This window comes from Bufo gargarizans, chromosome 5 (genome assembly GCF_014858855.1).
Source record: "Bufo gargarizans isolate SCDJY-AF-19 chromosome 5, ASM1485885v1, whole genome shotgun sequence".
NCBI classification, from domain to species: Eukaryota; Metazoa; Chordata; class Amphibia; order Anura; family Bufonidae; genus Bufo; species Bufo gargarizans.
Window position 1 is genome coordinate 49,935,174 of NC_058084.1, and position 27,617 is coordinate 49,962,790.

The 27,617-nt window shown below is 44.1% G+C and overlaps 1 protein-coding gene across 2 annotated transcripts in view; it reads left to right on the top strand.

Moving 5' to 3' along the window:
* The window catches only part of ANGPT1 (angiopoietin 1), a 326,519-nt gene that overhangs the window by 182,519 nt on the left and 116,383 nt on the right, over positions 1–27,617 (top strand). The window contains exon 4 of one of the 2 annotated variants that reach the window (XM_044294293.1): positions 19,443–19,675. In XM_044294293.1, the coding sequence (XP_044150228.1) occupies positions 19,443–19,675 (233 nt within the window). Of the gene's footprint in view, positions 1–19,438; positions 19,676–27,617 lie in introns of both variants that reach the window. The other variant, XM_044294294.1, reaches the window with a different exon arrangement.

Below are 27,617 nucleotides of genomic sequence, written 5' to 3' on the forward strand. Positions count from 1 at the left end.
AATTTCCTGAACACTTGGTACCGGATCCGGCATTAATATATTTCAATGGAAATTAATGCCAGATCGGGCATTCCGGCAAGTGTTCCGGAATTTTGACGGAACAAATACTGTAAAAGGGACGGAACGGAAGACATCCTGATGCATACTGAACAGATTGTTATACATTCAGAATGCATTAGGACAAAACTGAAGCATTTTTCCGCTATTGAGCCCCTATGACGGAACTCAATACCGGAAAACCTTAACGCTAGTGTGAAAGTATCGTTAGATAGGTCCCGAAAAGCAAGTTGTCAGCTCCTGGGATCTCAAGTCCTGAACATTCGTCAGCTAGAGATGAATGAATCGAAATTGACAAAGTAGAATTCGATCCGAATTTCAGGAAAAATTTGATTTGCACCGAATCCAAATTTCTTTACTCTTCGTGGTAACAAATCACATTTTTTCCTAAAATGGCTGCTGCACATGTTAGGACATGGAGCAAGGAACTCTGGGAACGATGGATCACCCACAATGCCATGCATGCAGCCAATCAGCAGTCAGCCAGCCCTGTAATGTTACAGCCCTATAAATAGCCTCAGCCATCTTGGATTTTGCCATTTTCCAGTGTACTTAGTGCAGGAGAGACGTCAGCAGGCGCTGGGGACAGTGCTAGGAAAGACTTTAAAACTTTTATTTTGCTGTATAAAAGTTCAAGGAAAGGATAGGAAGGAATCATTCCACAGTATTGAAGCAGAACAGGGTTCCGTAGGGGAGGTCACAGCCTGGGTAATAGGAACAATCTGATAACTCCTTGCTGCACTGACTGCGGATCCAAATTGCCATTATACAGCTCTGTAATTCCAGCAAACCATTCTTGTTATTGGGGTGCAAGTGCTGTTTGATACAGCCATTAACAGGGTTTATTACAAGAAAATATTGTAAAGTCTTATTTGCCCTTGTGCGGTGCAGTGATATGTTCTAAAGCATTTTTTGGCTTGTATTAGTGGGGGAAAAAGGGCTTATTAGCCGTTGTGTGGTGAAGTGAGAAAATTACAGCCCTTTTTGGCGTGTATTAGTGGGAAAAAATATATATTTGCCGTTCAGCAGTGCAGTTATATGTTCTAAAGCCCTTTTTGGCATATATTAGTGGCAATAAAATATATATAATTTGCAGTTCGGGAGTGCAGTAATATGTTCTAAAGCCCTTTTTGGCGTGTATTAGTGGCACAAAAATTGTATTTGCCGTTGTGTTATGAAGTGAGAAAATTACAGCCCATTTTGGCATGTATTAGTGGCAAAAAAAGATATATTATTTGCCGTTCAGCAGTGCAGTTATATGTTCTAAAGCCTTTTGTGGAGTGTATAAGTGGAAAAAATAAGGGCCTATTTGCCGTTCAGCGGTGCAGTTATATGTTCTAAAGCCCTTTTTGGCATGTATTAGTAACAGAAAAAAAAGTATTTGCTATTGTGTTGTAAAGTGAGAAAATTACAGCCCTTTCTAGTGTTTTAGTGGCAATAAAATATATATTTGCCATTCAGCAGTGCAGTTCTATGTTCTAAAGCCCTTTTTGCATGTATTAGTGGCACATAAAAAAGTATTTGCGGTTGTGTGGTGAGGTGAGAAAATTACAGCCCTTTTTGGTGTGTATTAGTGGCAAAAATATATATATTATTTGCAGTTCAGAGGCGCAGTTATATGTTCTAAAGTCCTTTTTGGCGTGTATTAATGGCAAAAAATATATATATTTGCCGTTCAGCGGTGCAGTCATATGTTCTAAAGCCTTTTGTGGCAAGTATAAGTGGAAGAAAATAAGGGCCTATTTGCCGTTCAGCGGTGCAGTTATATGTTCTAATGCACTTTTTGGCGTGTATTAGTGGGGGAAAAAAAGGCTTATTAGACGTTGTGTGGTGAAGTGTGAAAATTACAGACTTTTTTGGGGTGTTTTAATTTTCTTTCTATTTATTTATTTGATCTTACAGTATGTCAGACAGAGAAGTGCCAGGCCCTGCACAGGGGAGTGGCACAGGCCTAAATGTTTCTGCCACAGGCACAGGTCGCAGCAGAGTAAGGGGGCAAGGCAGCAGGAGTTGCAGCGAGAGGCTTGAGCTCCCGGTGTCATCTAGCGGTTGTGTTTTGACCAGCAACCCAGCGCTTCTTGAATGGTTGACTCGGTCATCCACTACGTCCCAAGTGACATCAGACACCCCCAGCCAAGAGTCGGTGGGTTTGTCAGACACAACCCTTAGTTGGCATGGCCCAGGAGCAGGCCCTGTGCCCTCACCTGTCCTCAACCTGCCTCTGTCCTTTGCTGTTCCCTCAGCTAGAGAAGTATTATATGCTGTGGGCTCAGCTCCATTATACAGCAAGGACGAGCTGCTAGAAGACAGTCAGCAGCTACTGGCCAGCCAAGATGTGGAGGAGACATCCGCCGCTTCCTCTTGGAGGAGGAGGATGACGACATTGGAGCACAAGAAATGTGTAGCGAAATGGGTGTTTTTTCTACACAGGTGACAGGAGACGAGGAGCAGGAGCAGCCAGAGGAGCTACAGGGCTAAGACGAGGCAAAGGACCCAGACACACTGTGGCAGTATGCAGTAGAGATGGAGGCAGGGAGTCCCTGCATTCTCACTTGCTTGCGTAGTGACAGCCGAATTGTCACCATTCGGCAGAGGGATGACTTCTGGCTCTCCACCTTGTTGGACCCTTGCTATCGGTCCAAAATGGGGGCCTTTTTTACACCCACTAAGAGACAGGACAAACAGAACTACTATAGAGACATCCTATGTAGTCAGTTGGCCGCTGCCTATCTAATCCATTTTCCATCCTCTCGCAGGTCTGACCGGGGGGCCCTCTGCGCTCATATTTCTCTGCTATGGCTGCTGTGGCAGGGTACGGGGAGTAGTAGCAGTTCCAGCTCCATCAGCAGCAACTTGAGTCTAGAGTCGCTGACGAGCAGCTTTCTTCACCCGCCTAGTGAAGAAACTACTCACCAGCAGCAGCCAGACCTGGAGTAGTACCTGAACCAGCAGGTGGTGACATACTTGGAAAGCACCCTGCCACCCCACATTGAAGATCCGCTGGACTACTGTGCAGCCAAACTGGATTTGTGGCCACAGCTGGCAGAGTTTGCCCTGGAAAAGCTGTCCTGCCCGGCCAGTAGTGTGGCATCTGAGCGGGTGTTAAGTGCGGCAGGTGCCATAGTTACCCCAAAAAGAACTCGTCTGTCCACCTAAAATGTGGAGAGACTGACCTTTGTCAAGATGAGTCAGGCGTGGATCAGCCAGGATTTCCACCCACTAATGCCTGGTGCATCAGACTAGATCATCCATGATGCCACACCAACACCGGTTTCTTCTGGCTACCTGCCTCAGCTACTATTCTGACGCTGCCACCCGCCTGATGCCACACATCTGATGCCAAGTGCTCCTTCTTTCACCCACCATCTTCAGCTGGTACTGGTATTGCCACCCACCTCCCCACTCTGTCACTGGGTCACTCTGTGGTCCCCTGATGCTGCTGCCACCTCCACACTATGTCACCTTGCCACTCTGTGGTCTCTTGATGCTGCTGCCACCTCCACACTATGTCACCTTGCCACTCTGTTGTCTACTAATGCTACTGCCACCTCCACACTATGTCACCTTGCCACTCTGTGGTCTCTTGATGCTGCTGCCACCTCCACATTATGTCACCTTGCCAGTCTGTGGTCTACTGATGCTGTTCCTACCGCTATACTCTGTCATTGTGCCACTCTGTGGCCTCCTGATGATGCTGCTGACACCTCCACACTGTCATTGTGCCACACTGTGGCCTCCTCCTGATGCTGCTGCTGCCTCCACCTTCACACTCTGTCCATTGTGCCACTCTGTGGCCTCCAGATGCTGCTGCCACCTCCACACTGTTGTTGTGCCACCCTGTGACCTACTCCTAATGCTGCTGCCACCACCTCCACACTCTGTCATTGTGCAACTTTGTGGCCTCCTGATGCTGCTGTTACCTCCACACTGTAATTTAGCCACCCTGTGGCCTCCTCCTGATGCTGATGCTGCCGCCACCTCCACACTCTGTCATTGTGCCACTCTGTGGTCTCCTCATGCTGCTGCTGCTGCCATCTCCACGCTTCTCATGCTGTTCCCACCCTCCCCACTTTATGACTGGGCCACTATTTTGCCTTTCGTCCTGGCTGAAATCATCATTTATTTGACCCTTCTTCTGATCTATCAGAAGGAAGGAAAAATGAGACGCACAATGGATCCTGTCTATGTAATAGTTGTAAGGCCTGCATGACATGGTACCTATTTTGCATCAGAAATGGCTTATGATTTGGTCTCCAAAAGTAGGAGTGGGTACAAAACACAGAAGACATGCAAATATTCCATTCACGTGTCATCTCTGTTTTGGATCCACTCCTGTTTTTTTTGCTTTAGTAATACTGATGGATTACTGACCAAATGCTGACCGAGTAAAGGTGGATGCTCTACAGACAGGATCTGTTTTTTGGGGGTTATTGTTCTGACGGATCAAAGGAAGGGCAAAATAATCGGTGATGTCAACACAAACTTACTGCAGACACCCTCTCCACTCTGTTGGGGAGGCTCTACTTGTATAAGCGTTTAATAGAACAGGTTCTGTAGACATCTATGTAGATCAGCTGCCGACAGTGTAAATGGATTGCGCTTCTTCTTGAAGCTAACATTGACCTGAAGAAAAAAAATATGTATATAAATACCCTAACACCACTGCCATTGTATGCCCATCAACCAGTTTTCTAGCGGCATGTTGACTCCTGCTAGTCAAAAAAAATGTAGCCACCACTAGCAGAACAATAAATCAAAAGAAACAGCAGACATGCCAACACAGGGGCCTAACATAGGATCAGGGGACATTATAGGAGATGGAGGTCACCCAAAAATTTCTCTTAACCCCATCTCTTCGACTGGAGAACTGGAAGAAGTTAATAATATTTTACTATTATTTTTTCTCTATACTTCCGCAACTAACCCAGAACCACTTGTGTGGTTTTGGATGTATAGACCACTTCTAAGTATATAAATACTTCGGCCGTGCAAACTAATGTTGTAAAGCAGAAGGTCTGGTGCCCAGACAACCCACATTCCATTTTTAGAGCACCCGGGACATCTAGCAACTTGTGTGTTCTCTAAATCTGTTTCCTCTTACACAGATTAATTAAGCAAACATGAAGTAACCACTGAGATGGGAGAAGCTTTCATAAATGTTCAAGCGAACACAATTCATGTTCTACGCGAATGTCATATGTTGTCGACAGGTGATAATCCATAGTCATAGCTTTACATGAGACAACACTTCTGTATGTGTCAGATGTGTTTTCTGAGGGGCACACTTTAAATCAGTATGATCAGAATAAAAAATATATAGTTCTTTGATGAAATCTACAACTAAAATAGAAAATTAAATCTTACTATGAACTCAACTGCTTTTCTTTTTGGGTAAGAACAATATATATGTCAATATAAGTACTGCAGGTTCTGAAAGTATCGTAAATACACAGAGTATGCACTGTCTAACATCATCATTATCAGGGCATGTGGCTCAAGGGAAGGGTAACACACAAACAAGCCACTTAAAGGCTATGTACACCTTCTGGGACACATTTTTTCATGATTGCATTTTACTAATTTTTGTTTTTATTAAAAATATTGAGCCATTCTGTCACAAAGGGTTTACAGTTTTTTTAGCTGTGTGAATAGTACTTTCACTTTCACTTTGTGCCGATCATCTAATAACCCTTATCTCTAAATTACTAAAAGGTTATAAATAGAGTTGAGCGAACACCTGGATGTTCGGGTTCGAGAAGTTCGGCCGAACATCCCGGAAATGTTCGGGTTCGGGATCCGAACCCGATCCGAACTTCGTCCCGAACCCGAACCCCATTGAAGTCAATGGGGACCCGAACTTTTCGGCACTAAAAAGGCTGTAAAACAGCCCAGGAAAGAGCTAGAGGGCTGCAAAAGGCAGCAACATGTAGGTAAATCCCCTGCAAACAAATGTGGATAGGGAAATGAATTAAAATAAAAATTAAATAAATAAAAATTAACCAAAATCAATTGGAGAGAGGTTCCATAGCAGAGAATCTGGCTTCCCGTCACCCACCACTGGAACAGTCCATTCTCAGATATTTAGGCCCCGGAACCCAGGCAGAGGAGAGAGGTCCCGTAACAGAGAATCTGGCTTCATGTCAGCAGAGAATTAGTCTGCATGTCATAGCAGAGAATGAGGCTTCACGTCAGCCACCACTGCAACAGTCCATTGGCATATATTTAGGCCCAGCACACACACAGGCAGAGGAGAGAGGTCCCGTAACAGAGAATCTGGCTTCATGTCAGCAGAGAGAGAATCAGTCTGCATGTCATAGCAGAGAATGAGGCTTCACGTCAGCCACCACTGCAACAGTCCATTGTCATAAATTTAGGCCCAGCACTAGTGTTGAGCGGCATGTCCCATATTCGAATTCGCGAAATTTTGTGAATATTCAAAAGAATATTCGTAAAATATTCGCGATTATTCAAATTCGTTATTATTTCGCATATGCGATAATTCGAATTATCGCATAATACATATGCTATGCAAAATTCACATGTGCGCTAATGAAATCGCCTTACGAAGATTCGCAACTCAATTCAATCACTAATGTATGAATGCAATGCCCTTTGCCTCTGTTCTGGGACAAGTGTAGATATTCGCATGTGCGCTAATAAAATCGCCTTACGAAGATTCGCACCTCAATCACTTTCTAGGGAATGTGAGACTTTTGGGAATCAATCGAGATACAGTGGGGGGTGATGACAGTAGTTGACAGAGTACAGATCAATGTAATCTGTAAGGTGGAAAGTAAAATAAAAAATACGAATATTCGTAAATCGAATTTTACGAAGTTCTACGTATTCGCGAATATGGTGCTATACTATATGAATGCACAGGCCTTTGCCTCTCTGTTCTGGGGACAAGTGTAGATATTTGCATTTGCGTTAATAAAATCGCCTTACGAAGATTCGCAGCTCAATTCAATCACTAATGTATGAATGCAAAGCCCTTTGCCTCTGTTCTGGGACAAGTGTAGATATTCGCATGTGCGCTAATAAAATCGCCTTACGAAGATTCGCAACTCAATTCACTAATGTATGAATGCAAAGCCCTTTGCCTCTGTTCTGGGACGTGCCGATATTCGCATGTGCGCTAATAAAATCGCCTTACGAAGATTCGCAACTCAATTCACTAATGTATGAATGCAAAGCCCTTTGCCTCTGTTCTGGGACGTGCCGATATTCGCATGTGCGCTAATAAAATCGCCTTACGAAGATTCGCAACTCAATTCACTAATGTATGAATGCAAAGCCCTTTGCCTCTGTTCTGGGACGTGCCGATATTCGCATGTGCGCTAATAACATCGCCTTACGAAGATTCGCGCCTCAATCACTTTCTAGGCAATGTGAGTAAGATCTGAGCTGTTGGACCTTTGGGAAACAATCAATTATATGTGTACTGTAATTTTGTGGGGGGGGAAAAAAACAAAAAACAAATATTCGTTTTTACGAATATATAGCACTATATTCAAAATATTCGCGAAATCGCGAAGTTGCGATATTCGCGAAAAAAATTTGCTTTTCGAATATTCGCGCTCAACACTACCCAGCACCCAGGCAGAGGAGAGAGGTCCCGTAACAGACAATCTGGCTTCATGTCAGCAGAGAATCAGTCTGCATGTCATAGCAGAGAATGAGGCTTCACGTCAGCCACCACTGCAACAGTCCATTGGCATATATTTAGGCCCAGCACCCAGGCAGAGGAGAGAGGTCCCGTAACAGACAATCTGGCTTCATGTCAGCAGAGAATCAGTCTTCATATCATAGCAGAGAATCAGGCTTCACGTCACCCACCACTGTAAGAGTCCATTTTCATAAATTTAGGCCCAGCACACAGGCAGAGGAGAGAGGTCCCGTAACAGAGGATCTGGCTTCATGTCAGCAGAGAATCAGTCTGCATGTCATAGCAGAGAATCAGGCTTCACGTCACCCAACATTGGAACAGTCCATTGGCATATATTTAGGCCCCGGCACCCAGACAGAGGAGAGGTTCATTCAACTTTGGGTAGCCTCGCAATATAATGGTAAAATGAAAATAAAAATAGGATTGAATGAGGAAGTGCCCTGGAGTCCAATAATATATGGTTAAGGGGAGGTAGTTAATGTCTAATCTGGACAAGGGACGGACAGATCCTGTGGGATCCATGCCTGGTTCATTTTTATGAACGTCAGCTTGTCCACATTGGCTGTAGACAGGCGGCTGCGTTTGAGGCCTAGTATTTAGGCGCTGGGTGACCGGTATGGATTTAGTGACAGAATTAGACTTGGAAATGCACAGTAGCGTGTGTGTGAAGTTATTCTGAATGACCCTATGTGCACCTTGAATATTATATACCCTTTTAGGGATAGATTTCAAATAGCTCTGATATAGCAGAAACCACTAAATTATGAAATTGCTAAATTGGGAATTGTATTTCAACCCAGAACAAGAAATGTGCTTGAACGGACACTAAATAACTCGCCCAGCTACAGCACTAACGACAGATTTAGCTAGATATGAATTTGAGGCCTAGTATTTAGGCGCTGGGTGACAGGTATGGATTTAGTGACAGAATTAGACTTGGAAATGCACAGAAGCGTGTGTGTGAAGTTATTCTGAATGACCCTATGTGCACCTTCAATATTATATACCCTTTTATGGATAGATTTCAAATAGCTCTGATATAGCAGAAACCACTAAATTATGAAATTGCTAAATTGGGAATTGTACTTCAACCCAGAACAAAAAATGTGCTTTGACGGGCACTAAATAACTTTCCCAGCTACAACAGGACAACGGTAACGAGAGATTTAGAGGGATTTAAATTTGAGGCCTAGTATTTAGGCGCTGGGTGACAGGTATGGGTTTAGTGACAGAATTAGACTTGGAAATACACAGTAGCGGGTGTGTGTGAAGTTATTCTGAATGACCCTATGTGCACCTTCAATATTATATACCCTTTTATGGATAGATTTCAAATAGCTCTGATATAGCAGAAACCACTAAATTATGAAATTGCTAAATTGGGAATTGTACTTCAACCCAGAACAAAAAATGTGCTTTGACGGGCACTAAATAACTTTCCCAGCTACAACAGGACAACGGTAACGAGAGATTTAGAGGGATTTAAATTTGAGGCCTAGTATTTAGGCGCTGGGTGACAGGTATGGGTTTAGTGACAGAATTAGACTTGGAAATACACAGTAGCGGGTGTGTGTGAAGTTATTCTGAATGACCCTATGTGCACCTTCAATATTATATACCCTTTTAGGGATAGATTTCAAATAGCTCTGATATAGCAGAAACCACTAAATTATGAAATTGCTAAATTGGGAATTGTACTTCAACCCAGAACAAAAAATGTGCTTTGACGGGCACTAAATAACTTTCCCAGCTACAACAGGACAACGGTAACGAGAGATTTAGAGGGATTTAAATTTGAGGCCTAGTATTTAGGCGCTGGGTGACAGGTATGGGTTTAGTGACAGAATTAGACTTGGAAATACACAGTAGCGGGTGTGTGTGAAGTTATTCTGAATGACCCTATGTGCACCTTCAATATTATATACCCTTTTAGGGATAGATTTCAAATAGCTCTGATATAGCAGAAACCACTAAATTATGAAATTGCTAAATTGGGAATTGTACTTCAACCCAGAACAAAAAATGTGCTTTGACGGGCACTAAATAACTTTCCCAGCTACAACAGGACAACGGTAACGAGAGATTTAGAGGGATTTAAATTTGAGGCCTAGTATTTAGGCGCTGGGTGACAGGTATGGGTTTAGTGACAGAATTAGACTTGGAAATACACAGTAGCGGGTGTGTGTGAAGTTATTCTGAATGACCCTATGTGCACCTTCAATATTATATACCCTTTTTGGGATAGATTTCAAATAGCTCTGATATAGCAGGAACCACTAAATTATGAAATTGCTAAATTGGGAATTGTACTTCAACCCAGAACAAAAAATGTGCTTTGACGGGCACTAAATAACTTTCCCAGCTACAACAGGACAACGGTAACGAGAGATTTAGAGGGATTTAAATTTGAGGCCTAGTATTTAGGCGCTGGGTGACAGGTATGGGTTTAGTGACAGAATTAGACTTGGAAATACACAGTAGCGGGTGTGTGTGAAGTTATTCTGAATGACCCTATGTGCACCTTCAATATTATATACCCTTTTTGGGATAGATTTCAAATAGCTCTGATATAGCAGGAACCACTAAATTATGAAATTGCTAAATTGGGAATTGTATTTCAACCCAGAACAAGAAATGTGCTTGAACGGACACTAAATAACTCGCCCAGCTACAGCACTAGGGACAGATTTAGCTGGATATAAATTTGAGGCCTAGTATTTAGGCGCTGGGTGACCGGTATGGATTTAGTGACAGAATTAGACTGGGATATGGCCAAAAAATGAACAGACTATTGCTGGTTAAATGCACTTGGTGTGACAGCTTCACCCTGATGTAGGCTTTAGCCAAAAAACAACCACACCATTGAGGGTTAAATGCACTTGGTGACAGGCGCAGCTTGCCCCTGATTTTGTATATGGCCAAAAAATGAACAGACTATTGCTGGTTAAATGCACTTGGTGTGACAGCTTCACCCTGATGTAGGCTTTAGCCAAAAAACAACCACACCATTGAGGGTTAAATGCACTTGGTGACAGGCGCAGCTTGCCCCTGATTTTGTATATGGCCAAAAAATGAACAGACTATTGCTGGTTAAATGCACTTGGTGTGACAGCTTCACCCTGATGTAGGCTTTAGCCAAAAAACAACCACACCATTGAGGGTTAAATGCACTTGGTGACAGGCGCAGCTTGCCCCTGATTTTGTATATGGCCAAAAAATGAACAGACTATTGCTGGTTAAATGCACTTGGTGTGACAGCTTCACCCTGATGTAGGCTTTAGCCAAAAAACAACCACACCATTGAGGGTTAAATGCACTTGGTCGCAGCTTGTGCTGGCGCACCACAAGACACAAAATGGCCGCCGATCACCCCAGAAAAATGAGACTGACAAACGGTCTGTGCAGCCTAAAAACAGTGAGCAATTGAGGATCAGCAGCTCAATGATCCACAGCTGCAGATCGATCAGTTAATCAAGTCCTTTGGAGGAGTTAATCTGCCTAATCTCGCCCTACTGTCGCAGCCGCAACCTCTCCCTACGCTAATCAGAGCAGAGTGACGGGCGGCGCTATGTGACTCCAGCTTAAATAGAGGCTGGGTCACATGGTGCTCTGGCCAATCACAGCCATGCCAATAGTAGGCATGGCTGTGATGGCCTCTTGGGGCAAGTAGTATGACGCTTGTTGATTGGCTGCTTTGCAGCCTTTCAAAAAGCGCCAAGAAAGCGTCACAAAAGCGCGAAGAAAGCGACGAACACCGAACCCGAACCCGGACTTTTACGAAAATGTCCGGGTTCGGGTCCGTGTCACGGACACCCCAAAATTCGGTACGAACCCGAACTATACAGTTCGAGTTCGCTCATCCCTAGTTATAAACACTTATTTAAGTCACATTCGTATCAGTAAGATAAGAACTGAGGTGTTTATAAGGTTAGATAAAAGACATAAGGAGCCCGTCAGCTCCCTGCTTGAGGGAGCAGAAATAAAATACAGATCCTGCTAGGGAAAACGGCTCATCGTTTTTTTCTAAAGACTAATTGAAAAAATTATTTTTAGCTTAAAATGTGAGTACAAGGTAATAATAAAAATGCCACCAACAGTGTACATACCCTTTCACCCTGCTCCAGGGGCGTAGCTATAGTGGGTGCAGAGGTAGCAGTCGCTACCAAGTCCAGGAGCCTGAGGGGGCCCAAAGACCCTTGTGCCACATAAGAAGACACCAGTATTATAGAAAGTTTATGTAGGTGAAGTTACACCTCTGTCTGGAGAGAAGGGGTTGGGTCAAAAAATTGGCATGGGGAAGGAGTGCTGTTTAAATTTTTGCCTCAGGCAGCCCGAAGGCTGTGTGGTTCCCGGCCCCTGGCCACAAACCCCTGAGGGAAAGGGGGCCCAAGTTGAACTCTAGCACCAGGGCCCATGAGCCTTTAGCTACGCCTCTGCCCTGCTCATTATATATTAACACAAGGCTAGGGGAGCTAACTAAATTTTTGCCGCAGTCAAGAAAAGCCAAGCTAAAACACTGTTGGCGAAAATACCTTCTGGAGTCAATGAAGGCTCTATTCTGTTCAGAGCACAAGTGATGATACCATGATTAGTGTTGAGCAAGGATGCTCGGCCGAACTGCTGTTCGGCTCGAGCATTGCTATGCTCAGCACATTGCAGTGTTCAGCTGAATACTGCGGGTGCTTGAGTACAATTTAATACAATGAAAGTCAATGGGAGACCCGACCATTAAACCAGACACCCCCTCCTCCGAAGAAGAGAGGGTGTCTGGTTCACAAAAAAAGGCTAGAAATTGATGGAAACCCCATCAAAATGGTTTGGAAACAGCATTAAGAGGATGGCTGGATGCGTCTTGGACTCCTATTATCTATGACATACAATAGACAACCACACAAAGGCTATATGACAAAAGCCAGGTATGTAGAGGCCAACAATCTATCCATGAGACAGATAACAGTCAGCATACCTTACAATAGCAGCCTTGTGCACTATGAGATATTACAAACCAGCTCTCATCTGACTGCAAGTCAGTAAGCTTTAAAGTTGCTTTACATCTGTTGGATGGCTTGGGTGGACCTGTGCATCTAGATCAATATCATTAGAGTGACAAAAAGTTTTCTGATTGTCCTAACATAATCATCAATAACCTTTCTATACAGTTTTGTCATGTAAAAACTCATTTGCATAAACATGGGCATATGGGAAAGACATGCAAATTAGCAGAATCTGCCTTGTTTTTCAGCTGAAAAACCATTTGCATGGAAAATTCGCAATTTACGCTACTCATGAACAGCACCATTTATTAGATTCATAGTCTTGTCAAGGGTGCCCCACTTACTAGCGCCCCAACAAGATGAACAGCGACATCTATTGGTTTCATAGTCTTATGAAAAGACTAATAATCTTGCCATAAGACTATGAAACCTATGAAACCAATAGATGGCGCTGTTCATGACTCATGAACAGTGCCATCTATTGGTTTCATAATTTTATGACAAGACTATGAATCCAATAGATGGCGCTGTTCATGAGTAGTGTAGATCGTGAATTTTCCATGCAAATGGTTTTTCAGCTGAAAAACAAGGCAGATTCTGCTCATTTGCATGCCTTTCCCATATGCCCATGTTTATGCAAATTAGTTTTTACATGACAAAACTGTATAGAAAGGGTATTGAATATTATGTTAGGACAATCAGAAAACTTTTTGTCACCCTAATGATACTGATCTAGGCGCACAGGTCCACCCAAGCCATCCAACAGATGTGAAGCAACTTTGAGGCTTACTAGCACTCAGCCAGATGAGAGCTGGTTTGGAATGTATCATAGTGCACAAGGCTGCCATTGTAAGGTATGCTGACTGTTATCTGTCTCATGGATAGATTGTTGGCTTCCACATACCTGGATTTTGTAATATAGCCTTTGAGTGGTTGTCTATTGTATGTCATAGATAATGGGAGTCCAAGACGCATCCAGCTATCCTCTTAATGCTGTTTCCAAACCATTTTGATGGGGTTTCCATAAATTTCTAACATTTTTTTTGAGAACCGGACACCCACTTCTCTTTCGAGCAGGGGGTGCCTTTGGTTCTCCCATTGACTTCCATTGTGCTCAGTGGAGTACACGAGAGTACTGATGTGTTCGGCCAGAGCAAGCTAGCACACAAGCACTTTGGTGCTCGATCAACACTAACCATGATTGATGAAATTTACAATAGATTAAAATGATGCCCAACAAACTTAAAATGTTGTCTATTTGGGTTCCTCCAAGGTTTCCCATACTTTGTCAGCTGCTACTCCATTTTTGCTATCAAAAGTGAGAGAAACCCCAACAGAAGTATGAACTTAGCCATAGATATCATTTAGGATTAGAAAGACCTGGCTGTGTTCATCAGCTCAAGAACCTATACATGGTCCGTGTCTTTTATTACAGCTGAGCTCCATTGAAGTAAATAGGGATAAGCTGAAATATCACTTACAACATCTAGACAGATGTGGTTCTTTTTCTGGAAGAAAGCATTATGGAATTCTTGATGACTCCTTTAATATTCATGGCCAAGTAGTGTCCAGACTTCTCTGATGCCGTTTATCTTGTGTTGCCATTGGACAGATGAAATCCAGTCAGTCAAATTAATTTTACCTCATTATCATAGGCATGATTAGTAAATCCAAAATCATTAGGACCTGTCAACCAATTTTCAGAATGTTCTTTTACAACCAGTGGCATGCTTTGATGTACTCTCTTCTTCTTTTTCTTAGCATCTAGCACCAAAATATATTTTTTTTACAACAGGCTGTAACAGAGGCAGTTTTGTAGAGTATATCAATAACCTCCCAAATGTAATATTCACAAATAATCTAATAAACTAGACAACAACCCTGGTGCTACTACCATAGTGGTGGACATATGCCTTTCCTGTGTGACCATGAAGATGGTAGGACAGTGCTGAATTCTCTCTCCCACAAACTCTGTAATTATTGCCCCATCAGGAGTCATGTGGGAGATGTAATCTTAGGAAGGGGGAACTAAAGCAAAAATGAACAATAACTATTGAGTGCCTCTTTGATTATAGTCTTCCCCCCATATCAAAATGTGTACATAGAAGGACTATGGGATATGTAAAAACAGTGAAATTAAAATACATAAATTAAATTATGCAGACATAAAAGAGTTAATGTAAAAGTCAGCTGGAAGAAGGAGTCAGTACACTTGCAGATATTAGAATGGATTTTCATACATAGGTAGGGGGTAGCTTATTGATGGTCAAGCAACTCTCATAAAAGCATTTGATTTAAGTATTTTTCCATATTGGATTTCATTGTGCAGAATAACCATATGTTCTTAGTGTTATTGTCTGCTGGAAGAAATTTCTAGGTTTCTTAGTCATGGTTTGCTGCAAAGTCGTAAGGAAGTCCTCACAACAGGGGGTTTACAGTGTAATTGTGCTGTACGACTGAAGATTTATGATCATCAATGGTATGGGACTATACTTCTGAGCAGGTGCTATTGTTCAATACTCCATACACCTGGAATTTGTTATGTATGGATTATAACTATATGGATATAGGTCGTTTTCTTCAAGTGATGCCCCTGCTGGGATCATAAAGGAGGAATTAAATGAATGTCTGTCCTTACAAATAATAAAACCTGGTTTATGGAATGATATGAGGTCTACAATGTTGTCTTTGTCCTACTGGGAAATTGCTTTGGATGTCTGGAGATTGACTCCTAGAGAATGAATAGTGCACCGGTGGATTATACATTATACGTGCAATTAAGCAATGAAATATGTTATGTTCTGGACTTTTATGCAAAAAGTTACATACAGAAGTCAGAAGCTTACAAGAACAGTCCATTGTTATATTTATGTAACCACGTCTCGTATACTTGACATGGGGGCCTCCAATAACCTACTGAAACATAAGTCTTTAAAAAGGGGTTTTCTGGGAGTTTCATATTGATGGCCTGTCCTCAGGAAAGGTAATCAATATGAGATCGACGGGGGGTCCGACTCCTGGCACCTCTGCAGCTTCATTTGAATGGGACTGAGGTGCGCTTAGGCCATGTAACCAATGAACGTGGACCATAAAAACACAAAGTGATGTCACATGGCCTAGGGACAGTGATGGCTAACTTCCTGCACTCCAGCTGTAGTGAAACTATAACTCCCAGCATGCTCCATTCATTTCTATGGAGTTCTGAGAACATACAAGCAAGTGTATATTTTGGGAGTCTTAGTTTTACCACAACTGGAGTACCGGAGGTTAGCCATCAAAGGTAGGAGCAGGCCTAAGCATGCACAGAGCTCCAGCCTCTCCTAACAGTTGATTGGCAGGGGTGCTGTTAGTCGGACCCCAACTGATATGATATTGATGACCTATCCTGAGAATAGGTCATCAATATGAAAATCTCAGTGTTTGAGCATCTGAACACAGACAAGACTCATACAGTAGCAACTAACTTCAAGGATAAGGCCCTTTGAGGTGAAAAGTAGCATTAGTGATTAGTCCATTTACGATGGATATGTCAAAGTGGAAACCCATCATTTCAAATAACTGAGCGTCTTGACTGTAAGAGGAAATATTGACATGCTCATCAGATCAAGGGCAAAGGTATTCATCTATGGCCAACTTCAAGGAACTTTACAGGCAAAACCTTATGCTTAGTGTAGAAGATGAGGGGGCGTAAGGATGAACGATATTCCTATCGTACACTCCAGTTCACCCCTTGTGAGGCACAAAAAAAAGTGTCTAAAACATAAAATAAACATTGAACATGCACCCTGATTTTTTGATGAAATGGGTTGTACCACACAAAAAATATTCTACAGTTTTCAAATCTGCACCTGGATCTGGATACTTTTGTAACTTCATGTAATTAAAAATGTATTATAGCTACGGAGTTATTCAATGAAATTCATCTGCACATTTTTTCTTTTTTTTTACAGTACCCATGTGACAACCCCTTTAAACAGGGGCGTAGATAAAAATCATTGGGCCCCATAGCAAGAATCTGAATTGGGCCCCCATGTCTGGATGAGCCAGATCCGGCAATACAGTGATTTTCATTGTTGTGCTCCTATAACACGGCAGAACAGTGAAAGTCCCTAGCGCAGATGTGAACAAAGCCTAATAAACACAGAACATCATAATCGCGATAAGAGAACTACAAGTCTCATCATGATCAGGTTAGGCCCGTTTCATACTGTCGGCACCAGTTCCAGTAAGCTGTGCTGGGTACAATGGGGCCAGCGGGCACTCCGATAACCTCTAGCAATGCTGGAACTACTGCCGGCAGTGTAAAACAGGTGAAAATGAGTGGGCCTTACATGGAGGGGTAAAAGAGGAGAGAACTACAACCCCCCAGCATTACCAGACTTTCATTATACAGCATCAGTGGATATTATAAGAGGAGAGAACTACAACTTCCAGCATGCTCATAATATTATTGTAGGGCATCAGTGAACATTGCATGGAGGGGATACAGTAGGACAAAACTACAACTCCCAGTATTAGGATATTATGGGCTGTCCCAGGACACTACTGACACAGGGACTCACAGAAGTTCCTCTCAACACAAATGCGCGCCACAATTTCCCGATTTTCATTTATTAAAAATATTGAAAATCACGTATCTGTCTTTTTTCAATTCACACTTACTTACTACTTGTGTTGGTCTGTCACCTAAAATCTCAATAAAATACATTTGTTTGTGGGTGTAACGTGAAAAAATGCGGGGGTCTGAATACTTGTTCAAGGCACTGTAGTGGCAAGGTAAATTGGGGGAAAAAATCACCAAAACTTAATTTAAACAATGGGTCATTTTCTGCTGACAAATTCTCTTTTAGAAAATTCTTTATTAAGTGACCAAAGAGAAAGGGAGTATTAGATGCTACGCGGCTCATTACATGTAGCTCTGCCGCGGAGACTCTCTACCTGATTGCGCTGTCAGCAAGTCCCTTATTTAGTATGTGATGTAGCTCCGGTGGATTATACGGAGCGCATTGTGTGACATCGAAGTCTTGTAAAGGATTTATGTAGCATGGGGAAAAGACAATCTGTTGCATTTCAGTAAAGAGGCTGAATGATATGCACTAATACCCTGCCAAAGTGGGAATAAAACAGCTGGTTTTGATATGTGAGCAATAAGGGAGTATGGGCGAGTGAGTATGCAGGAAAATAACGGAGCGTCATCACTTCGGAGTGCTGTGACCATCCTCTGACTGATGTCAATGGAGTTGGCTCTGAGGCTCCTTACAAGAAGTAGCAGTCAGCGAGCCTGTGTTTTACATGGCACATCCCGTAAGTTCAGAAAGGAAAGGTAATATGGGCTGCGTTGCAGTTTTTCATATTCTGGAAAACATAATAGGGGATAATAGTGAGCCAGAAAACTAATAGGGCCCGAGGGGAACTTCAAATACTTAACTCCATCTCATCAAGGAACAGAGGAAAAGGAGCTTCCAATTCGAGATGTAAATTCAAGGTCAAAAATTGAAAAAAATAAATAAAAATGCATGTGCAGCGATGGGAGTGGTAGTGGCCCCGATGAAGTGTTGTTTCACGGTGCACTCCCTGAGGCTGTTTATCCCTGGGGATCGGTGCAGTGGAAGTGTAGTATTGAGGAACAAGAATTAAACGTCTGAATGTTTTCTTTACTAAGCTCAACATAGAACTTCAAATGCAGACGATGTTAAGGAATATTGGAGGCAAGTTGGATGGCTGCGGTGAAGCACTATACCGGCCTACTGGTAATCTGGTAATGGGATGGGTGTATTGTCTGTAGTCCCTCACCTCACAGCAGTGTCGGCAGATATAGAAGTTCACTCGGCTTTCTATCTTTTCAAGGCTTCACTTGAGGACAATTTGAGTAGTTCTCTCTGGAGACTCCGTAGCAGAAGCAGGAGTAGGAGCTCAGCCATGTGCTTGCTCTTCTTTCCTGTCTCTAGACAGGAACTCCTTGCAGGAAGCAGGACCAGCCCACTTCTACCAGGAGAGGAGAAATAGGGTGGTTATCGCATTAAGAGAGATACTAATGGACTGTCCAGGATTACAAAAAATATGTCTGCTTTCATCTAAAAACAGCACCACATCTGTCCACAGGTTGTGTGCATCATTGAAGCTCAGTCCTATTCACCTCAAAGAGTCTGAGTTTCAATACACTATATTATGAAATTTTCTTTCTCTACTATAAATATCTATATTCGGGGGGCTCCCAACAATAGGACCAGCCCTAAAATATGTCCTACCAGAAATTATTTGACAGCTTGGTTGGTCTTTGTTAAGCCCTGGGCTGTCACTGTAAAACGGGCATTTCCTAGATTTATACTGATTATAGGGTTTACAGGGGTTTCCAGGATTAGAAAAACATAGCTGCTTTCTTCCACACCAGTCCTGGGGTTGAGTCGGTGAATGAGACTTAGCTGAAGCCACCGAAAGCAATTGGCTGCAGCGGCGTCAAACCAGAGGTTTACATCCAGGGACCCGAGCAGCGGAGGCTGAAGAGTGCAGGTGCTGGTAGCTGGCATCGGGAAGTAGGTCAGTATGCTTCTCTTCGCAGGTCTGGGCAGGAGGGGATTGCCTCGCCACCCCCCTCCAAACGTGCACAACCCATTTAACGGTTATAGTTGGGGTCAGAACTTTCTGTCAGTCTGTTACAGCCGTCTGTTAGCATTCTTTCTTTACCATATATTACAACATTTTGATTTTTTTGTTTTGTACAGCTTGTTGGAGAACAAGATTTTGGAAATGGAAGTCAGACACAAAGTTGAACTGGATACACTGAAGACGGAGAAGGAGACATTGCAAGGTCTAGTGTCCAGACAGAACTACATCATTCAAGAGCTGGAGAAGCAGCTGACTAAAGCCACTACGAACAACAGCATATTACAGAAGCAGCAGATGGAGCTGATGGACACGGTGCACAACCTGGTCAAACTCTGCTCCAAAGAAGGAGGTCAGTGACATTTTGGCTTTAGGTCTCATAGCAGGAGGTGATCTACTGAGGGGATATTAGGGATTTGCACACAATAAAACCTTATGGGGAATAGGTGTAACTGGTGAGGCGCATTCCCAAGTGCTGGATGCCAAAAGAACCACCAATAAACCATTCTATCTTGTCTAGGTACTGGAATAGCGTAGCAAGAAAAGTCTAGTTATGATTAGAGATGAGTGAATTTTAAAAAAATTAGATTCAGCCGGTTCGCAAAAATTTTTGAAAAAATTAGGTTGAATCTGAATTTATTCGTGGTGATTCGCGTTAAAAAACTGCTATTTCCAGGCTGCAGAGAGCCTTTATAGTGGTGTAGAACACTGTGCCTTGCAGTAACACGCATAGAGAGTCTGCTGTGGTAGTGAAACATTACTGTGAGTCCGTATGACATGCAGATGACAGGAGTCGCTCTTAGAATCACTGTACACTTCACTTATTTGGGCAGTCACGGGGCCAAAACTGACCAAAGGCTTTAGAACATATAACTGCACCGCTGAACGGCAAATATATTTTACTTTTGCCACTAATACACGGCAGAAAGGACTGTAATTTTCTCACTTCACCACACAACGGCTAATAAGCCCTTTTTTACCACTAATACAAGCCAAAAAATGCTTTAGAACATATCACCGCACAAGGGCAAATAAGATGTAGAAATATTTCCTTGTAATAAACCCTGTTAATGGCTGTATCAAACAGCACTTGCACCCTAATAAGAACGGTTTGCTGGAATTACAGAGCTGTATAATGGCAATTTGGATCCGCAGTCAGCGCAGCAAGGTGTAATAGGATTGTTCCTATTACCCAGGCTGTAACCTCCCCTATTGAACCCTGTTCAACATAAATGCTGTGGAATGATTCCTCCCTATCCTTTCCCTGCGCCTTTAATAATATTTTCCTGCACTTATAAATAGTTTTTTTTTTGCACAATGAAGTCTTTCCTATCACTGTCCCTAGCGCCTGCTGACATCTCTCCCTGCACTAAGTACACTGGAAAATGGCAGACTCTAAGATGGCTGAGGCTATTTATAGGGATGTGACATCACAGGGCTGGCTGGCTGCTGATTGGCTGCATGCATGGCATTGCGGGTAATATCGCCTTCCAGAGTTCCTTGCTCCATGTCCTCACACGTGCAGCAACCATTTTAGCAAAAAATTTAATTCGTTACAACGAATCACTAGGAAATTTGGCTTTGGTGCGAATCAAATTTGTCACTCTCTTCTCCCCCTCCCTCCTTTGTCACTCTCTTCTCCCCCTCCCTCCCTTATCACTCTCTTCTCCCCCCTCCCTCCTTTGTCACTCTCTTCTCCCCCTCCCTCCTTTGTCACTCTCTTCTCCCCCCTCCCTCCTTTGTTACTCTCATTCCCCCCTCCCTTGTCACTCTCTTCTCCCCCCCTCCCTTGTCACTCTCATTCCCCCCTCCTTTGCCACTCTTATTCCCCCCCTCCCTTGTCACTCTCATCCCCCCCTCCCTTGTCACTCTCTTCCCCCTCCTTCCCTTGTCACTCATTTCCCCCCCACCTCTAGTGTAGCGTGGCCGAGCTCTGTTCGGTCCGCGGTACAGGAGCATTTGTTTCCTGTACCCGGCCGGACTGAAAGGAAGTGCACACTAAGTGAGCACTTCCTGTCAGTCCGGCCGGGTATAGGAAACAAAAGCTCCTGTACCTCGGACCGAACAGAGCTTGGCCATGCTACTTTAGAGGCGCTTCCCTCCTGTCAGTTCCTCTCTTCAGGCTGCGCCTGGGCGGTGCACAATCATAGACGCGCCAGCCCGGGCAGTGCGGCAGCCGCCTGGTGCGGGGGAGGGCCCGCCGCCTTACTTTAAAATAAAACCTGCATCAGGACCGGCCCGGCCGCCACTTAACCAACGCTTTTTTTTTTAAACGCATGGGGCCGGTGCCCCCTGCTAAATTGTGCCCTAGACGGCTGCCTAGGTCGCCTTACAGGTGGCGCCGGCCCTGCCAGTATCCACAAGTTATTTGTTCGAATGGAGCAGCGCTGAGCATGAGCACCACCACTCTGTTCACACGTGGAACTCTGGGACCACCATCCTTGTGTGAATCTCAGCAGTTGGACCCCCAGAGATTATATATTTATCATCTATCCTATGGATGGGTACTTAATCTTGTCAATAGCAAAACCTTTGCTACATTTAAATGTTACTTTATTGCAGATACCACAGTCATAAAGTAAGAGGTCAGGATTTAGCAGAACAACTTGAAAATAAAAGAAGTGGATCCAGCTTCCAATAAAAGCAGTGACCTTTATTTTCCACCGATTAACATACAATGGACACAATACACCCTCGTCTACGCGTTTTGGATCACAAGATCTTGATATTTTGATCCGAAACGCGTAGACAAGGATGTATTGTGTCCATTGCATTTTAATCACTGGAAAATAAAGGTCACTGCTTTTATTGGAAGCTGGATCCACTTCTTTTATTTTCAGTCTCAGGCATTTCCTTGCTTCCTGGGAGGATAGCAGGCGAGTGCTTTTAAACTTCTTTGGACTAGGATTTAGCAGAAGTAACATTTCAAAAAATAAACGGGGATTCTTTGGCGATGCAGCTGCAACAGCAACACTGGCATGCAGATACAGTCGGTTAGGTAGTCCGTGTTACACTAGCAGCCTATGTCCACTGATCCAGTTGTGTGTATCTCACCTCAGGTTCAGCACAGCAAGGCTTACACCCTTTCTCTCCTTCATCTGTGTTTTAGTGTCCATATGATGACTAGCTCATTAGTTCTCCTTGCTTGTCTCTCTCCCTCTTGGCCTGATCAACACAGGTCCTACTAGGTTCTGCTAGTCTCCTGATCAACACAGGTCCTACTAGGTTCTGCTAGTCTCCTGATCAACACAGGTCCTACTAGGTTCTGCTAGTCTCCTGATCAACACAGGTCCTACTAGGTTCTGCTAGTCTCCTGATCAACACAGGTCCTACTAGGTTCTGCTAGTCTCCTGATCAACACAGGTCCTACTAGGTTCTGCTAGTCTCCTGATCAACACAGGTCCTACAAGGTTCTGCTAGTCCCCTGAACAACACAGGTCCGACTAGGTTCTGCTAGTCTGTTTTAGCTTGCTATCTGAGCTATATGTTTACACATCAGTATTCTGACAGTTGCCTTCCTGGACTTTGATCTCAGCCTGTTCCTGACCACAAGCTAGCCTGGTTCCTCTGGTACTCCGCTCTGGTGTCCATCATCCCTGTTGGTCAGCAACCCACCACTCAGGGTGGTTGGCACAGTGGATCCACATTCACAAATTGTAAGAGTTGAGCTGTCCAAGAACAAATAGGATAGGTTAGCAGAGCCAAAGTTCTTTACTATGGAAAGCAGATGTGAGTTTTTACTACTGAAAAATATAATTAATTGTCTTAGGGCTCATTCAGATGACCGTGAGTTTTTTGCTGTCCGCAAAAATGCGGGTCCGTTTTTTGGCGGACAGTTCAGCATGTCCGCAAAAAATGGATTGCATTTTGCATTTTTGCAGACCCATAGACTTCAATGGGGCCACGTCCTGATTTACACCAGCAAGTATAGGACTTGTTTTACTTGTTTTGCGGGACCGTGGGATGGAAGAAAAGATGTGGCCAGCACACTGTGTGCTGTCCGCATCTTTTGGGGCCCTATAGAAGTGAATGGGTCCGCATCTAAACTGCAAAATTGCGGATCAGGTGCAGAAAGCAACATATGGTCGCCTGAATGAGCCCTTACTGTGGAAAGGAGAGCTGAGTTTCTAACTGTGGAATAGCAGAGTTGCCACACACAGGGAGGGCTCCGGAAAGCCAACGTTCATAACTGGGGGATTGTCAAAGTCCAGCACAGGGGCATTTTCATGCACTGGAGCCCCAAACAAAGACAACAGGAGCTGAAGTGGTGGCCCTGGGGCTGTAACCTGTAGCAGAGCATGACGTGGTACTTGTAGCCTTTGGCCAGTGGTCAAGAATGTAACCAAGAATCATAACCAGGAGCAGGGACAAGGCAGAACATAGTGACAGATAAGCATTAGTGTCACAAATACCAGGAATCACTTGAAACGAGAAACTGACTTGAAGCAAACGTTAAACAAGGTGATTTGAGGCAAAACCTACAAGAGCAAAGGACCAGAGGGGCCCCTCCAAGAATGCACTTAGATCCATAGATCCACCACGCCACTCATGAGCATCGCTGCTACAGCAGGGTGTGAAGAATGAGCATAGCAGAGCTGGATTTGTAAACGGGATAGCAGTAGCTAACGTGTATGCTAGCTATGATTTTTTGACCTACATCGTCATATACATTTATTTTACATCGACTACATCTTAGAATGAGTAATATATCTAAAGGAATAGCGCACATTACATTGGAGAACACAGGCTTGAGCTGTATGATTTATTTGGACTAACCTCAGGTCAATTACATAAATTCATATACCCCCTTATCTCAAGAAATATAGAATTCTAAATAAGATCTGGTGTTCAGCACATATAATATCGCTGGGTCACCACCTAAAAAACTATCTCTCAGCAGACACAAGTAGCCAGCTCTTCCACATCTTTTTGTTCTAGGAACCCTTCCAAAAGCCTAGGAAAGTATCGCCATGTGTTTTGCATTTTATTTGATAAAGGAAAATTGCTCATTTTTTGCTGTCACAGTGATAGATTCATTCACTCAAACATGATGGAACACCCCGCAAACATTTATAGGGCATTAGTTGTGTAGCCGTTATAGGTAGAGTTGAGCGAACACCTGGATGTTCGGGTTCGAGAAGTTCGGCCGAACATCCCGGAAATGTTCGGGTTCGGGATCCGAACCCGATCCGAACTTCGTCCCGAACCCGAACCCCATTGAAGTCAATGGGGACCCGAACTTTTCGGCACTAAAAAGGCTGTAAAACAGCCCAGGAAAGAGCTAGAGGGCTGCAAAAGGCAGCAACATGTAGGTAAATCCCCTGCAAACAAATGTGGATAGGGAAATGAATTAAAATAAAAATTAAATAAATAAAAATTAACCAAAATCAATTGGAGAGAGGTTCCATAGCAGAGAATCTGGCTTCCCGTCACCCACCACTGGAACAGTCCATTCTCAGATATTTAGGCCCCGGCACCCAGGCAGAGGAGAGAGGTCCCGTAACAGAGAATCTGTCTTCATGTCAGCAGAGAATTAGTCTGCATGTCATAGCAGAGAATGAGGCTTCACGTCAGCCACCACTGCAACAGTCCATTGGCATATATTTAGGCCCAGCACCCAGGCAGAGGAGGGAGGTCCCGTAACAGAGAATCTGTCTTCATGTCAGCAGAGAATTAGTCTGCATGTCATAGCAGAGAATGAGGCTTCACGTCAGCCACCACTGCAACAGTCCATTGGCATATATTTAGGCCCAGCACACACACAGGCAGAGGAGAGAGGTCCCGTAACAGAGAATCTGGCTTCATGTCAGCAGAGAATCAGTCTGCATGTCATAGCAGAGAATGAGGCTTCACGTCAGCCACCACTGCAACAGTCCATTGGCATATATTTAGGCCCAGCACACACACAGGCAGAGGAGAGAGGTCCCGTAACAGAGAATCTGGCTTCATGTCAGCAGAGAATCAGTCTGCATGTCATAGCAGAGAATGAGGCTTCACGTCAGCCACCACTGCAACAGTCCATTGGCATATATTTAGGCCCAGCACCCAGGCAGAGGAGGGAGGTCCCGTAACAGAGAATCTGTCTTCATGTCAGCAGAGAATTAGTCTGCATGTCATAGCAGAGAATGAGGCTTCACGTCAGCCACCACTGCAACAGTCCATTGGCATATATTTAGGCCCAGCACACACACAGGCAGAGGAGAGAGGTCCCGTAACAGAGAATCTGGCTTCATGTCAGCAGAGAATCAGTCTGCATGTCATAGCAGAGAATGAGGCTTCACGTCACCCACCACTGCAACAGTCCATTGGCATATATTTAGGCCTAGCACACAGGCAGAGCAGAGAGGTCCCGTAACAGACAATCTGGCTTCATGTCAGCAGAGAATCAGTCTGCATGTCATAGCAGAGAATCAGGCTTCACGTCACCCACCACTGCAACAGTCCATTGGCATATATTTAGGCCTAGCACACAGGCAGAGCAGAGAGGTCCCGTAACAGACAATCTGGCTTCATGACAGCAGAGAATTAGTCTGCATGTCATAGCAGAGAATGAGGCTTCACGTCAGCCACCACTGCAACAGTCCATTGGCATATATTTAGGCCCAGCACCCAGGCAGAGGAGAGAGGTCCCGTAACAGACAATCTGGCTTCATGTCAGCAGAGAATTAGTCTGCATGTCATAGCAGAGAATCAGGCTTCACGTCAGCCACCACTGCAACAGTCCATTGTCATAAATTTAGGCCCAGCACCCAGGCAGAGGAGAGAGGTCCCGTAACAGACAATCTGGCTTCATGTCAGCAGAGAATTAGTCTGCATGTCATAGCAGAGAATGAGGCTTCACGTCAGCCACCACTGCAACAGTCCATTGGCATATATTTAGGCCTAGCACACAGGCAGAGCAGAGAGGTCCCGTAACAGACAATCTGGCTTCATGACAGCAGAGAATCAGTCTGCATGTCATAGCAGAGAATCAGGCTTCACGTCAGCCACCACTGCAACAGTCCATTGTCATAAATTTAGGCCCAGCACCCAGGCAGAGGAGAGAGGTCCCGTAACAGAGAATCTGGCTTCATGTCAGCAGAGAATCAGTCTTCATATCATAGCAGAGAATCAGGCTTCACGTCACCCACCACTGTAAGAGTCAATTTTCATAAATTTAGGCCCAGAACCCAGGCAGAGGAGAAAGGTCCCGTAACAGACAATCTGGCTTCATGTCAGCAGAGAATCAGTCTTCATATCATAGCCTAGAATCAGGCTTCACGTCACCCACCACTGTAAGAGTCAATTTTCATAAATTTAGGCCCAGAACCCAGGCAGAGGAGAAAGGTCCCGTAACAGACAATCTGGCTTCATGTCAGCAGAGAATCAGTCTTCATATCATAGCAGAGAATCAGGCTTCACGTCACCCACCACTGCAACAGTCAATTGTCATAAATTTAGGCCCAGCACCCAGGCAGAGGAGAGAGCTCCCGTAACAGAGGATCTGGCTTCATGTCAGCAGAGAATCAGTCTGCATGTCATAGCAGAGAATGAGGCTTCACGTCACCCACCACTGCAACAGTCCATTGGCATATATTTAGGCCTAGCACACAGGCAGAGCAGAGAGGTCCCGTAACAGACAATCTGGCTTCATGTCAGCAGAGAATCAGTCTGCATGTCATAGCAGAGAATGAGGCTTCACGTCACCCACCACTGCAACAGTCCATTGGCATATATTTAGGCCTAGCACACAGGCAGAGCAGAGAGGTCCCGTAACAGACAATCTGGCTTCATGACAGCAGAGAATCAGTCTGCATGTCATAGCAGAGAATGAGGCTTCACGTCACCCACCACTGCAACAGTCCATTGGCATATATTTAGGCCTAGCACACAGGCAGAGCAGAGAGGTCCCGTAACAGACAATCTGGCTTCATGTCAGCAGAGAATCAGTCTGCATGTCATAGCAGAGAATGAGGCTTCACGTCACCCACCACTGCAACAGTCCATTGGCATATATTTAGGCCTAGCACACAGGCAGAGCAGAGAGGTCCCGTAACAGACAATCTGGCTTCATGACAGCAGAGAATCAGTCTGCATGTCATAGCAGAGAATGAGGCTTCACGTCACCCACCACTGCAACAGTCCATTGGCATATATTTAGGCCTAGCACACAGGCAGAGCAGAGAGGTCCCGTAACAGACAATCTGGCTTCATGTCAGCAGAGAATCAGTCTGCATGTCATAGCAGAGAATGAGGCTTCACGTCACCCACCACTGCAACAGTCCATTGGCATATATTTAGGCCTAGCACACAGG